The sequence below is a fragment of the Oncorhynchus keta genome, chromosome 13 (genome assembly GCF_023373465.1).
Source record: "Oncorhynchus keta strain PuntledgeMale-10-30-2019 chromosome 13, Oket_V2, whole genome shotgun sequence".
Taxonomy (NCBI): Eukaryota; Metazoa; Chordata; class Actinopteri; order Salmoniformes; family Salmonidae; genus Oncorhynchus; species Oncorhynchus keta.
This window is the reverse complement of record NC_068433.1, coordinates 30,861,259-30,876,259: the sequence shown is the minus strand read 5'-3', so window position 1 is coordinate 30,876,259 and position 15,001 is coordinate 30,861,259. Positions and strand designations below refer to the sequence as shown.

The following is a 15,001-nucleotide window of genomic DNA, read 5'->3' as shown; positions in this document are numbered from 1 at the left end:
ACGAGATGATAAACAGTATCATTGCCATTGGACTCATTGATCAAACAAACATGCAGCAATTTTTTTTAGATGCAGTTTGATCTCCATTTCTACAAGATTCTACAAATATTATTTATAGAGTATTTTGTTAGTTTACACGCTGAAAAATAATAACTTTATCAGACAGTAATATGTTTTATTATACAAAGTCAGACGTTTACGGTTATTCAATATTCTTTATTTTAAGAGTGGTCAGTTTGTCAGTCACACAATCTATTCACAGGGACCACAATTCCTATCTGTTTCATGATATTCTTTTCATATTTCCACTTTTAGTAAAAGTCACTGTCATCATCATCAATGTCATAATCTATCACTTGTATTTTGCCTTTCTTCAATGTTTCCTTCTCTTCCTCCTCTTGCTCCTCCTCTTCCTCCTTCTCGTCATTCTCTTCATCCTTCTTGGTCTCTTGATCTCTCTTCCGGCGACAGTCCCAGTATATCCCAGTCAAAGTCTTTGCTGCTTCCAGAGAGACTTTGAGTTTTCCCATCACCTCTTTCTCTACATCCACACTGACAACTAATTTAGGGAGAGAGAGGGGGAGATGGAGAGAAGGAGAGAGGAAGAGAAAGAGGAGTGGTAGAGAAATAGGGGTGAGTAGAGTAAGAAATGCAGTGCATAAGGGAGGAGATATTACAGAATATGTCACAGAAATATTTACAACAATAGAAATATAGAATCTCACTGTCGATCTGCCGCTCGGTGATGTCATTTCCTGTTAGCAGCAGTTCCTGTAAGTCCAGGAAAGCGTGGCCAACGTCGGTACACTCCTCATCATCGTCATCATCCATTGGCTCGTTGACCACTGTGAACTTCAACCTGGGTAGACACACACAGTATAGCATGTATTGACTCTATTGAAAAGGGCACATACACATTCAGGGGTATCATCCAGTGATGGCTGGTGGCACTATAAATTGGGGGGGGGGGGTCATCTCTCTCTCTCTCTCACCTGCCCTGGTTTGGGTCAGTTCCCTCCAGCATGGTGTACAGGTACTGTCTTAGTGGGGCTGCCTCGGAGCCATCCACATAGATGACTGGGAGAAGGGGAGGATGAGGGAAATAAAGAATATATGGTGAGACAGGGATTTTGAGTATCAACACCTACACCCATCCAAACACAGACACACACACACACACACACACCTCGTGTGAAGTTGTAATGTATCTCCTCCCCTTCCGATGGTTTACGGAGTGACATGGGTGTCTCTGTGGTTTCCATGGGAACTCCCAGGAGGCGGTACTCTACATAGACACGCTGCACTGACTCATCGAGAGCCACTCGGGAGGTGGGCTCAAGAGAGAGAGAGAGAATCTCCACTCTCAACTTGTCTCCCTGAAACACAGAAATAAAGACTTCAATGAAAATGAGAAAAATGTAAGATGTCTATTTTTCTATTTTTCTCATTCTTACCTCAATCAGTTAGTCACCAGACCCAATTGATTGATTGATTCTTACCTTTCTGATTCTCCTTGAAGATGGAGGAATAATGAGGACGTCACTACGGTTGGAGGTCCTTGATTCTCTGGATTCCATGACCTCACGATCCACTTGGGCTACAGAGGGAAGTAGAACCAATGACTGTTCATGACATCAGGAGATTCCTATTCAACTCCAGGACAAGAGTACTTTATTGTTCTTAAATAGGATATAGATAGCACTGTAATGAATGATCACCTTCGTCACTTTTCTCCTCTTGCTCCTCCTCCTCTTCCTCCTCTTCCATAGACACCTGTTCCAGTGGGGGGGTGTCCTGAGAGGGAGGAAGAGACAAAGGTGTCAAACGTTCACTCTTAAACATATGATGATCAAATCATTAGTCCTTTTAGTACACACCTTTTAAATGGGATCCTGCTTTTGAAATTATTCCCTATAATTCGTTATATATTTTACCTTTATTTAAATAGACATAGACATAAAACAATTCTTATTTACAACGACGGCCAAAACCGGACAACGCTGGGCCAATTGCGTGCCGGTCTATGGGACTCCCAATCACGGCTGGTTGTGATACAGCCTGGATTTGAACCAGCGTGTCTTGTAGTGACACCTCTAGCACTGAGATGCTGTGCCTTAGGCCGCTGTGCCACTCGGGAGCCCAATTGTCTTTCCTGCACTGCTTATGGCCCTTGTCTGCATTTACATTTTTGCTATACTATCTATATCCACTCACCTTAAAATAACTCTTATCATCACTGGCGGAACTCCTGGTGGAACGAGCCGAGTCAGGTCGAGATGGGGTCAACTCTGACACAGGCGAACGCTGACCTCTGACCTCAGGTAGCCTCAGAGGGGTGGCCTGCTTCCTGGTGGGCGACTGGGAGGGCGTGGCTTGACTCGTCCCAGGTGTCAAGAGTGTGGCAGGTGATCTAAGAGGCGTGGACCGTTTTCTCGCTGGAGATTGGAGGGGTGTGGCGACACTGGGTTCCGGGGACGTCACAGGTGTGGCTCGCTCTGATTGGGCGTTGGGTTGGGGTAATCGCAGCTTGATTGGTGGAGGACGGGGCTTGGGCTAACAAGTAGAAAGAGTGATAACTCAGTATCTCTTGAGGTTTTCAAATCTCATAATAGAGCAAATACTTTGTTGCATATTCAGATGACAATGGTTGGTTGTTTGTGTGCAAGTGTGTGCCATACCTGAATGCTGGTCTCTTTATGTGCAGCAGGTCTGTCCACTCTGGGCTCAACAGCCTTTGACTGAAATAAGGAGAATATAACGAGAGGTAGAAAAAGGTTTTTAAGAGAAAGGAGATGCTAACAATTAATGTGACCAGTCTATGTAAAAATGAAATGTGAACCATACCTTCACCCTAGGCTTGGCAATAGGCCTCGGCAGTTCCTCTGCTCTCTCGCTCCTCCTCTCCATCGCTCTCTCCATCCTGTCCATCTCCTTGTGTCTTTGGGTGCTGCCCTCTGGTGGTTGGAAGGGGTAAATCCATCGTATGAACACGCGGACCATCCCCCGCCGGCCGCCACCCGTGTCCCTCAGAACATAGTCACCTGAGAGTAAGGAAGGAATTAAAGAAGGGAGGAAGGTAGGAAGCAAGATGCAGATGGAAGCGAGGTATAGCAGGAAGCATGGCTTCGGGGTGCGACCAAAGTTTCCCCTAGGTACAGATCTAGGATCAGCTTCATGACACACTGTTCACACCCCTCTTGTTGATGGAGAGTTTGGGAACTAGGGGGGGGGGCACAGTTTGGGAACACAGACCTTTAGGATAAGTCACCTGAGAGGTCAGAGCATGAAGGTGAGACATACTTTTTATTTCTATGAAACAATATGATCTATTATGTCTTTAACAATGTGAAGAGTTTAAGGTTTTGCAGGGTTTTACTCCAACTCAGCACTAAGACACCTGACGGATCTAATCAAGGGCACCCTGTAGCTCTACAGAATTGGTGATAGATAGGGTATGATTAGGGTTGTCATTTTCTCACCTCTGATAGGTCGTCCTGCTGCCAGCGGGCGGAGTGGTATGGGTGTCTTGGCCAGGTAAGCAGGTGGAGTCTGATCATCATTGTCATCGAACACATAGACCCAGAGACTGCACCCTCTTAGGTACTCCAGAACGTCAGTGGTCACGGCCAGAGGGTAGCTGACCGTGTCGTTGAACAGTGGGTCGGCACTGCACGGTATTGTGGGGGAGGCGTGAGGCGGCAGGTCGTAGAGACGGTACATGAGGTAGGAGTCCGGAAGTAGTTCCGGCCAGCGGGCGCTTAGACCCACGCAATGCTCTAGCACAACCTCCAGCTCGTTGGGTATACCTCTGCCATAGTCAAATAGTTCCTGCTGTAGCGGAAAATAACATTGTGCTCTGCATGAATTCAACCACCCAGTGAATCTTTGGTCTTTTAAGAGCAGAGCTAGGCTTACAATATTCCGGTAACTTTCCCCAAATTCCCAGGTTTTACAGAAATCCCAGTTAGAAGATTCCTGGAATCAGGAGGGAATAAGCTGGATATCAGGAAATCTTCCAATTAGGATTTCTATAAAACCTGGGGATTTTAAATGACAGACCTGTTGTAAAATTGTCTCAGTAGCCTACCTCACGCAGACTGTCCTCCAAGCCTAGACCTCTCTGGGCCCAGATGGGGCTCCACTGTCTCTGTGGACTGATGGTCCTTCTGTCCATCAGTCTGTCTGTCATCCTGTCTGCTCCTCTCTCTATCCATCTGTCTGCTCCTCTCTCTGTCATTCGACCTGCTCCTCTCTCTATCCGTCTGTCTGCTCCTCTCTCTGTCATTCTGTCCACTCCTCTCTCTATCAGTGTGTCCACGGGCTCCGCAGGAGGGAAGAGACGCACCCAGAAGTCCAGGATCCCTATGACATCTCCCTCCGAGCCTTCAAGGGATAATAGGTGAGTCTCAGTGATGGGCGCAATCACACAGTAGGTCATATTACTGGTATACTGTATATCTAATGTTTCAGTTCTACTGGGCCACATTTGCATGGCCTCGCATAGTGTCTGCTAATAATTATGCCCATTAGAACACATAATAAAGCCACAATTGTGGCTATAACAGTGGTTGATCCATGATAGCTGAAACCGTTGTTGCTGCAATATAATGACACCAGGTGATGCTAAGACTTACCTGCGATGTTGACTCGTCCGCTCACCTGCTCCCCTCTCCTCTCTACCGCTCCAACCAGTGGCACTTGTGCCCCCCCTCGGGTCACAAAACGCACCCCTCCCAATGCCTGGTGCAGCTCCACCAGCACCCCTCCCCCCTGACCCCCCAGCCTCCCCAAATCACGGGCAGAGAGGGGGTACTTCGATGTGAACCCGTAGTTGGGCTGCCCTCCCGAAACCAGGGGTGTGGAGTGCATTTCAAAGTCCAGGAGGGCGTAAGTGCAAAAGGTCACGACCGCTTCATCTTTTGACCCCGCCCCTTTCCGGGCGCCCCCCATGGTCCGTAGCCCTTCAGGGGTGAAAGTTGCCCCCCTGAGGTGGATCTCCAAAAGGGACTCCCCCGCTCGTAATTGAGAGAAAGTGGTGTCGTCTTCAATGGGCTGTACCACTTCCTGGTCCCACCCCGGCCAGGTGTACTGTAGTGGTATGCTCCGTTTGTAGTTCCTAGGGCTGTAGGCTAACTCCTTCAGCTGCGCTTTAAAGAAGAAGAAGAAAAAAGTGATTTTAAACTCATTGAGCTGAGCTTTAGTAGATAACGCTCAATTTAATGTTTGATATTAAAGGAATAATTCACTCGAAAACTATATGTATTTTTTTCTTTTCTGCCCAAAATGTTTTGCATGTCAGCAGTCAAGTTTTCAAGATATTGAACGTTTAAAATGAAAAGCGTAACTTGCCACATCATGAAAATGAATCATATGATGCAAAACGCATCATGATGATGATGTGGCAAGTAATGCCTCGTTCACGTGCTAGTTGGAATTAGGAAACTCTGACATTTCCAACTTGCTAACTGTTTGTAGTTATACACTTGCCGCGTTCAATGAATCAGCAACTCTTTATCTTTGCCAGGTCGCAGTTGCAAATGAGAACTTGTTCTCAACTAGCCTACCTGGTTAAATAAAGGTGGGGGGGAAACAAAAAAAAACAAAGTCGGATATTTCAGAGTTTCCTAGTTCCGACTAGCATGTGAATGCGGCATTACACTTTGCTTCTTTAAAGTCATATATCGTGAAAACTTGATTGCTGACATGCAAAACATTTTGGGACTGTATCAACAGTAGAGTGATGAAAAAAATACGAAAGATCATTTTTGAGCGGACTATTCCTTTGAAGAATAATTATTTAGATACCATTTGAATTGAATTAGTGATATCTTATTCAAACATTTTAAGTCGTCACACTTTATGATAGGGATCACATGTTGAGATACTGTGCCCTTATGAGTCCCACAATGAGACTGCTTACTAAAAGTGTGTTTCTTGTGTAACATGCTCTTATGGCTTACAATGAGGTTATTAAGGATTGGCCGGTAAAACGTGACTTATAATGTTTGAATTAGAAAACACTTCCTTAAGACCTAATATATGGCTAATAAGACATTATAATGGCCTTATAAGCTACTAATTTACACACTTATAAACTACAAATTAGTGGCTAATATGTGTACCTTCAAATAAAGTGTTACCACATTCTTCGTACCTTGTAAAGTGTTGATCTGCAAGGCTCTTCTTCCAAGTAGTTTATCTTTCTCCGCTAACCTCCTCTTGGTCTCCTCCCGCTCTCTTTCTGCTCTCTCTATCATTGTGTTCAACTCAGCCTGTGACAGGACAGGAATAGGAATGAGAACAGAGGAGAGGGGGTTATTGAAGATAACCTTTATAATTACCTTTGTGTGTATGCAAGCGTCCATGCGTGTCTGTGTGTATGTGTGTGTGTGTGTGTGTGTGTGTGTGTGTGTGTGTGTGTGTGTGTGTGTGTGTGTGTGTGTGTGTGTTAATAATAATAATAATACATGGGATTTATATATCTCTTTTCAAGGACCCAAAATTGCTTTACAATTATAGAAATTAAAAAGAAAAACAAGTAGGCCTGTCTGCCTACCTGCAAATCATTATTGATGCGGTGCTGCAGTAACAGTAAGTCTCTGGTCTTCTGTAATTCTAACACAGTCTCTGCTTGGGATGCCTGGAGGTCCCTCAGCTCTCTCGATGAGTCCTCCACCTTCCCATCAATCCCGAGGAACCGCAGACCCTCACGGCCCTCCTGCTGTAACCTAAATGTCTACGAAAGGGATTTCAAAAGGCACAGTAAGAGAGAAAGTTAATAAGGTTTAAAGGACCTCTTATATTGTTAGCTCGTTATATTGTCGTTATTTAACTAATCTGAGAAGGGACTAACCTTAATCTGTATCAAGGTTTCACTGAGGTCCTCAACACTCATGTCAAACTCCTGAGAGAAACGGAGGGAGAAAGAAGAAAAAGAGAGAATGGAGAGACATGAAAAACGGAGCAAAACAGTTTTATAACATACAGTATATTATTAAGTTGTTATTAACATATTCTTAACATGTTATTCGTGTCAATAATAATCTCTCACCTTTGTGACTGAGTCCAGTCTCTCCTGCAGTGATGTCACTTCTTGTCTGTACTGTAGAACTTCCTGTTCCATTCGATCATGTTTTCCTCTAATCGACTCAACGGACTCTATGAAAATGCATATAAAAAGAATTGTCAAACAACAGAATAGACTGCCTATGATATTTATAACACAATTGATACCCAATAAGTAAGGAGTTTTCCTTGACCACATGACCTGACCGGGAAAAACCCTAGGTCCTAGTTATATGCCAGAGCTTTGTGCAAATGGCACACTATTCCTCATGTAGTGCACTAAAATTGAGAATAGCCAGTGTACCATTTCCTAGGTCAGGTCACATGGTCAAGAAGAAACTCTTGGCTTTACCAATAAGTAGTATTGAACTCCATCTCTCTCTCCTTCACCTCTCTCCCTCTCCTGTTGTTCCTCTATCCTCTCTTTGTCCAGTTGCAACCTTTCTTTCTCCTCTTCCAGCCTCCCTCGTTCCTCCCTCTCCACTCGCAGAATCTCCTCAAGCCGTTTTATGTCCATCCTCCAGATCTCCTCTTTCTCTCTCTCCCTATCTTTTTCCCGCTCTCTCTCTCTATCCACCTTCTCCTCCACATGACAGTGGGCAGATAAAGTGCTGAGAAGGAGAGAGAGAGAGAGAGAGAGAGAGAGAGAGAGAGAGAGAGAGAGAGAGAGAGAGAGAGAGAGAGAGAGAGAGAGAGAGAGAGAGAGAGAGAGAGAGAGAGAGAGAGAGAGAGAGAGAGAGAGAGAGAGAGAGAGAGCGAGAGAAAGAGAGAGAGAGTGAGAGAGAGAGAGAGGTGGGCAGGTGAAGAAAGAGAAAGACAGAAACAGTGTCAGTCCATTTACGATAGTTAATTAATTCCTCACCTCTCCAGGAGTGTATCATAGCTGTCCTTCAGTAGGTTCTTCTCTCCTTCCAGGTCTGACACTCTCTCTTGGAACTGAATGGAATAGTATGCAGTTAGAAGTATTTGGCCTTGTATCAATGGGTAGGGAGGGACAACTTCTACCTACTTCCTCCACCCCTACTTGCAGACTCGTTGCAATACCTCCTCGAGGGCTTGCATGGAAAGAGTGGCAGCGGTGAGCTGTCCCTCCAGTGTCAGCGCTCTCTGTCTCTCTTGTTTCAGCTGTTCACTCAGCTCCTCTACCTTCTCCAGCAATGCCCCCTGGCTCTCCTTCAGTGACCTCTGACCCTTTAGCGGACATAGGGAATATTAGACGGTCAATACAAGTTCTTTCATGTTATTGATTGATTGTTCATAGTCACACTGAAGGTTTCTCTTACTACCTCTTCCATTTGAGCTTCATAAGCCTAGAAATGGGGGGGGGAGGGGGGGGGTAAAGAGAGGGGGAGAAAAAGAAAGAACAAGGTAGATGTTGTCAGTTTCTCATCATGATGAAGTGAAAGAAGGATGAACGAGCTAGAGAGAGCCCCCCCCACCTCTTGCAACACGTTGAACTTCTCCTGGCTGACACGCAGGGCAGCGCTCTTGTCTGACAGATGCTTCTGCAGGCGGATCACGTCCACATTGTCCTTTATAGTGATCCTGGAGAAGGAAAAGGTCATCGTTCAGATTCACAACATACTACAGCTCAGAGGTGTGCTAAGAAGTAGGAATGGGTAAGTGTGTGTGTGTGTGTGTGTGTGTGTGTGTGTGTGTGTGTGTGTGTGTGTGTGTGTGTGTGTGTGTGTGTGTGTGTGTGTGTGTGTGTGTGTGTGTGTGTGTGTGTGTGTGTGTGTGAACTGCCCCCACCTGTGTCCGTTGGCCTGTTGTCTCCTCATCTCTTTCATACTGTCCTCTATCTCTCTCTCTTTCTCCCCAAGTGTGTCTCTCAGGGACTGGGCAGCCTGCTCCAGCTCTGTCACCCTCACCTTCTGGGTCTCGATCACACTGGACCTGCTGGATCAAAGAGGAAGGAAGATGGAGAAATATAGGAGGGAGAGGAAAGAGGAGTAGTTATGCTTCTGGTAAGGCAAGATCACACAGGCCTCACAGCAAAGCATTGTCATCTATGGCTCTGTTAGTGTACTGTTAGGCAATTGATGTGGTTTCATAGTAATACCACTTAGAATGAAGCAATGTATTAAATGAAGCATGTATTCTAAGTGGTTTGCTTGTGTGGATATTGGAACATGGCCTATGATCTGCCTCATGGGTTGCTTGCCCAGCTCTACATCAGAGTGATTTGCAATTGTAATGGTCTGTTCTTATGCAGACAGGCATTCACTCACAGACCCGAGGAGCGTATGTCTGTTTAGTAGTGGTACAGTAGTGGAGGGGTGGAAGGAAGAATGTTGGACGAATGTTGGACACTTGCTTCTCTACTCAACTGTTTTTTTTTGCTCGTGGTCTCTTGCGTGCACACACACACACCCACTCTCTCCCTCTCCCTCGCTCTCTCCTTACAATTTCTCTGTCTCTCCTCTGGTGTCCTCCAGGCTGAGGCCGTAGTGGGGCGGAGCTGTCTGTGCTGCTCGTGTGACTCCTCCCTGCCCATCCATTCCCCGCCCTGAAAGGAGAAAGGGGAAAGTTGTATGATTGGATATGTGATTGGATCAGTGGAAGCCTACAGAGGATCCACTGGATAGCTTTCACTCCTTTACTCAATCAGTCAAATGTATTTAATAAAGCCCTTTTTACACCAGCAGTTGTCACAAAGTGATATACAGAAACCCAGCCTAAAACCTCGAGGAGCAAGCAATGCAGATGCAGAAGCACAGTGGCTCGGGAAAAAAATCCCTAGAAGGCAGGAATCTAGGAAGAAACCTAGAGAGGAACAAAGCTCTGAGGGTTGGCCACTCCTCTTCTGGCTGTACCAGGTGGAGATTTGGTCATGTCACATCAGTGATGACGTACAGGGAGGGAGGACAATAAATATAATTTCATAAACAATATTGTGTAAAATTATTTTCACAAAGATGACTCAAAATATTGCTCTATAGTTACACAGACAGCTAAGTACCTCTGTGTCTGTGGTAACTCCGTCCAGGCCCCAGGTCCATGATGTGTTGCCTGGCCATGCTGAGTTTGCTCTGCAGTGCCCCCTTCTGGCTCTCCAAGGTGGCCACACGCGCCTCCAGCTCCTGGATCATGTCCTCCATGTCCCCCTCCCTGACCCTGGTACCGGCCTCACCCGGACGCCCCTCCCTTAGACGCATCAACTTGGTGGACATCCTGAGGAGAGAGGATATGGAGGATATACACTGGGTGGTCTGGTTCAGCTGGGTTGTGTTGATTAGGGCACACCGTAGCAAAATGTTATGTAATGCAGAACAAAAAGAAGTGTGTCTCATTGGAAAAGTACCGGCGTAGCCTCTGTTCCTGTGTGCGTGTGTGCTGTCTCAGTAGGTTGTTCTCCTCTTGCAGACGGAAACACTGGTCCTCCAGCTGCTCCCTGGGCACCTGGAACACCCTCTGGCGGTCTGTTGGAGAGGAGGAAGAAAAAAGACGAAGAAGGAGAGGGAAAATAAGGGAATGGAACAGAGGTGAGGAAAAGTGTGGGGGGAGCGAAAGAGAAAGGGGAGAAAGAGGGGAAAGAGAGAGGGAATAAAGAGAAAGGGAATAAAGAGAAAGGGAATAAAGAGAAAGGGAATAAAGAGAGAGGGAATAAAGAGAAAGGGAATAAAGAGAAAGGGAATAAAGAGAAAGGGAATAAAGAGAAAGGGAATAAAGAGAGAGGGAATAAAGAGAAAGGGAATAAAGAGAAAGGGGAGAAAGAGAGAGGGAATAAAGAAAGAGGGAATAAAGAGAAAGGGAATAAAGAGAAAGGGAATAAAGAGAAAGGGGAGAAAGAGAAAGGGGAGAAAGAGAGAGGGAATAAAGAGAGAGGGAATAAAGAGAAAGGGAATAAAGAGAGAGGGAATAAAGATAAAGGGAATAAAGAGAAAGGGGAGAAAGAGAGAGGGAATAAAGAGAAAGGGAATAAAGAGAGAGGGAATAAAGAGAAAGGGAATAAAGAGAAAGGGGAGAAAGAGAGAGGGAATAAAGAAAGAGGGAATAAAGAGAAAGGGAATAAAGAGAAAGGGAATAAAGAGAAAGGGGAGAAAGAGAAAGGGGAGAAAGAGAGAGGGAATAAAGAGAGAGGGAATAAAGAGAAAGGGAATAAAGAGAGAGGGAATAAAGAGAAAGGGAATAAAGAGAAAGGGGAGAAAGAGAGAGGGAATAAAGAGAGAGGGAGAGGTGGAAGAAACTGACAGTGAAGAAGAGGAGAAAGAAATGTAATTAGGAGGGATGAAAGAGAGAGGGAAGAAAAAAGAGAGGAAGAGACTAAGAGAAGAAAGACAAGAGAAGGAAGAAAGATAGAGAAGGGATTAGAGGTGAAAAACTCCCAGAAATAGATACATTGTCCTTTTGATCTGTGAGTTCCTGGTTTTGATCTGTGAGTTCCTGGTTTTGTTTGACCTTTTAACTTGAGCACCTGTGGTTTCTTCCATGACCTTCCGTCTCTCACAGAGTCTGGCAAAGGAGAGACAGACAGAAAGCGAAGGAGACAGGGTGTTAAACCACATTGCTTCAATCAAATCTATTTATTTCCTGATACTAACCTTTTATACGACATGAATCTAAAATGTAAATGCACTTTTGTTCAGTTACTCATTTCTTCTACATTCTTTTCTTCTCTTGTCCCCTCACTCTTCTCCCCCCACCCCCTCCCATCTCACTCTCCCCCACTCCATCCTTCTTACCTGGTACGGTGGGCATCAGCCCTCCTCTCATCAGCCCTACGTCCCTCACTGGTAGATCTCCGGCTGTCTCGTCCACTGTCAGAGACATGATTGGTCCTAATGAAGGTTCAGCCAATCACAATGCTTATTTCTATGGAGATGGGGCTCTGGTGGTGATGTCATCACAGAGGATGGGACTGACATCACACGTAGTGGGTCGGTATGATCACAGAATCCATTTTCTTTTGGTGCTTCCTGATAAACAACAGAATACGATGCAGCAGACTTCCAGATATTATGTTTGTTGTCCCTTACAATAATTTCTGAGCTAGGAGAAAACACACAGATGACTCATACATGGCAGAGAATAGATCTTAAGAATAATGCCTATTTACTCTGTACTTTTAACATAAACGATAGTAAGGGCCTTACCTTTGAGCATATTACCTCTACTTCACTGACATTTCAAGCCCAGACATTAAGCTGAATTCCTTTTGCAGCTCATTTAGCACAGCACAGTGTCAGTATGGTAGCAAGCAGTGTTGTCACCTACCTGTTTCGTCACAGTAGCATGCAGGTAATCAGTTACAGAAGAAGTGTTGAGGATGACAAAGTCGATGCTGTTAAATGTTATGATGACGATACCAATTGTGAAAAAATGAAGTAGTTGAGGGTTACATTTTGTCCCGTCACAATCTTCCAGGCACTATAAGTGTCTCTAACTCAGCTACTATGATAGAGCCCAATAGAACTAATCCTTAGGATCCCTCCCCCCCACTTCTCTCTCTCTGTCTCTCTCTGTCTCTCTCTGTCTCTCTCTCTCTCTCTCTCTCTCTCTCTCTCTCTCTCTCTCTCTCTCTCTCTCTCTCTCTCTCTCTGTCTCTGTCTCTGTCTCTGTCTCTCTCTCTGTCTCTGTCTTCCTTGGTGTACAGCCTCCAGCCTGTCTCAGTTTTTATCCCAAATGGCACCCTATTTAGTGCACTACTTTTGACCAGAGCCCGAATGGACCCTATGTAGAGAAGAGGGTGCCATTTTGGACACAGTCTTAGTGTCCCACCTGCTCCTTTACTAATCCTATCTCAGTCTTAATCTGATTAGCTAGGCTGAAGGAATGGTCTAGGATGAAGTTAGACACTGGGGGTCAGTTTTTAGGTTTTGGCTTAACTGGCTGAGGTTAGGATTAGGAGAGGATAAACTGATCCTAGATATGTACAGACAACTGGGCAAGGAGGAGAGGGTGAGAGGAAGAGAGGTGGGCAGGGGCACTTGTGGTTATTAGGTGAAGGGGGAGGAGGAGAGAAGGAAAAGAAGAAGGAGGGATACAAGACATTAGCAACATGCATGCCCCGCCCACCTGAGGATCTTTCCTTTTCAGCAATCTATTTCCTGTGTTTGAGGGGTGCAACATCCACATAATCACCTAAACAGTGGCAACCCGTCATTAAAGGCAGGTGGGGCAGAACCTGTTTTGAGCCCCACATTTTTAGCAAAAAAAGTATAAATGTTAATACATGTAACATATCAATTCGCAAACAATGTAAAAAAAAATGATGTCATTGAGTTAATACAGTCTGAGCTAGGCTATATGCACAAACATGGTCTCTTTTTTTGTTTTCTTGAGTTAGGCAGCTCTAAAATGCAGGTGTTTCATCCTAGCTCAGTGCTTTCTGTGGTGGTTGGGCAAGCCAGCAGAAAATACGGAGCGTTGCACCGTGATTGACTCAGTGTTCTGTCACTGGGGACACTACGTCACTGCAAAGTCTAAGGGTAGACATGGAAAATTCTAGCTCTTTGGGAGCTGCCATAGAGTTACATTGGAATGTCATTGGCCACAGATAAAATTATGTCAAATCATGTTATATGTACAGTAGCTTTGATTGGACTGATCATGCCAACATCATACTTTCAAAATCTTATCTAGCAGTCGTCATCATGAATCAAGTCAACAATCTACTGACAAATCCATTTCAATCCTTGTCATATGAGGATAAATAATGAAGAGAAAGTATAGATAAAACGTATCATGGACATAAACATTACACAACAAGTTGGAAATCGCAAATTCAACAATGAGTTGTTTGGAAGGCAGTGAACACAGCTCCAAAAATGTATTGTATGTTGCTGCATAAATTATGTAATATGTCAGGGAGATATGTATACTGTAGCAAACAAAGTAATACTAAGTGTATATTGTGTAGTAACCTGTTAGTAGCCCATGTGCCTCTTGATAATAAGTTGGTCCCTTTTCTGGTCTTGATTTCACCTACTGTTCTGACTTGGTGGTGCACATGTAGCCTATAGACTGTTTTAGAGAAATGTTACCATTGAATAGTGTAAGAGCTTTCATTGTCTGCTTCTGTTATTTATCCTACGGTTCTGACTTGGTGTACAGGGAGAATAAGGTAAGAACGGGCCATGTCCTGAATTCTGTCGCTGTACATTTCAAAAGTGCTGAACAAATAGTTATATTCACTACGTCCATCCTAGCTTGCTCATTAATATCTTATTCTACATTATGGATTGCCTCTTGTCCGCTCATCGTTCCCTTATGCCATAGTTTGTACATCTCAATTGTCAGTAGAAACCACATTTGTTTAAACAAGTCAGCCATATCAGGTATGTTTTTTTAAAAGGCAGTAAATGAGGCTGCATGAACTGTTTCGCTGCCAGACAAGGCTCCGATGATAGCCAGGTGTAGCAGTGGTAAGGTGTTGGGACAGCTTTATGTAGGCCCTAACAGTTTGTGGGCACCGTTTGTCACCATTATAGTGCAATTAATGTACTGTTTAGTGTTGTGTTTTGTAGTGGCTTTGCTGGCATGCATATCTTTTTGTTTGTTTTGCCACACCAAGATATACATGCTAAAATTGCTACTGGACCTACATCTCAGTGGATTGATTGCTTTTAAAATCCATGTGTCACTTAAATCTTTCCCACACTTGCTTGTAACATTAGTGTTTTCCTGTTAACATAACGATTGCGGAAACATTTGTAATGACCTGTCAAACACACTCCGGCAATGGCTAAAATGGGCTCAATGGAAGACATTGGCTTTCTGTTGCATGGATAAAAGCGCTAACGCTTTGCTCGACAGTTACATCACAAGAAAGAGAAGTGGGTCTTAATTCTTTGTGCAATTGAAAAAGTAAGATTTAATACAGTTGAAATGTTTGCAGATGAAAGCATCTTCCAAAAATGAGCACTCGAATTATAGTAATATTATGTCTGATCTCGCAAACATACACGACCAGTCAAAAGTTTGGACACACCTA

The 15,001-nt window shown here is 44.5% G+C and overlaps 1 protein-coding gene across 1 annotated transcript; it reads right to left on the bottom strand.

Annotated features, from left to right (window-relative positions):
• Positions 1-205: 205 nt before the first annotated feature.
• rpgrip1 (RPGR interacting protein 1) lies at positions 206-12,498 on the bottom strand. The gene is made up of 28 exons (XM_052460680.1): positions 12,283-12,498; positions 11,751-11,984; positions 11,467-11,520; positions 10,370-10,487; positions 10,028-10,239; positions 9,472-9,574; positions 8,818-8,964; positions 8,505-8,610; positions 8,352-8,375; positions 8,110-8,256; positions 7,928-8,001; positions 7,456-7,676; positions 7,052-7,158; positions 6,854-6,904; positions 6,557-6,736; positions 6,155-6,272; positions 4,635-5,147; positions 4,088-4,383; positions 3,480-3,831; positions 2,845-3,041; positions 2,679-2,738; positions 2,215-2,553; positions 1,719-1,794; positions 1,500-1,597; positions 1,187-1,376; positions 993-1,077; positions 726-859; positions 206-559 (listed from the first exon to the last, which is right to left on the bottom strand). The coding sequence occupies exons 2-28, from the start codon at positions 11,836-11,838 to the stop codon at positions 312-314; spliced, it is 4,338 nt and encodes a 1,445-aa protein (XP_052316640.1). The 5' UTR covers positions 11,839-11,984; positions 12,283-12,498; the 3' UTR covers positions 206-311.
• Positions 12,499-15,001: the final 2,503 nt, after the last annotated feature.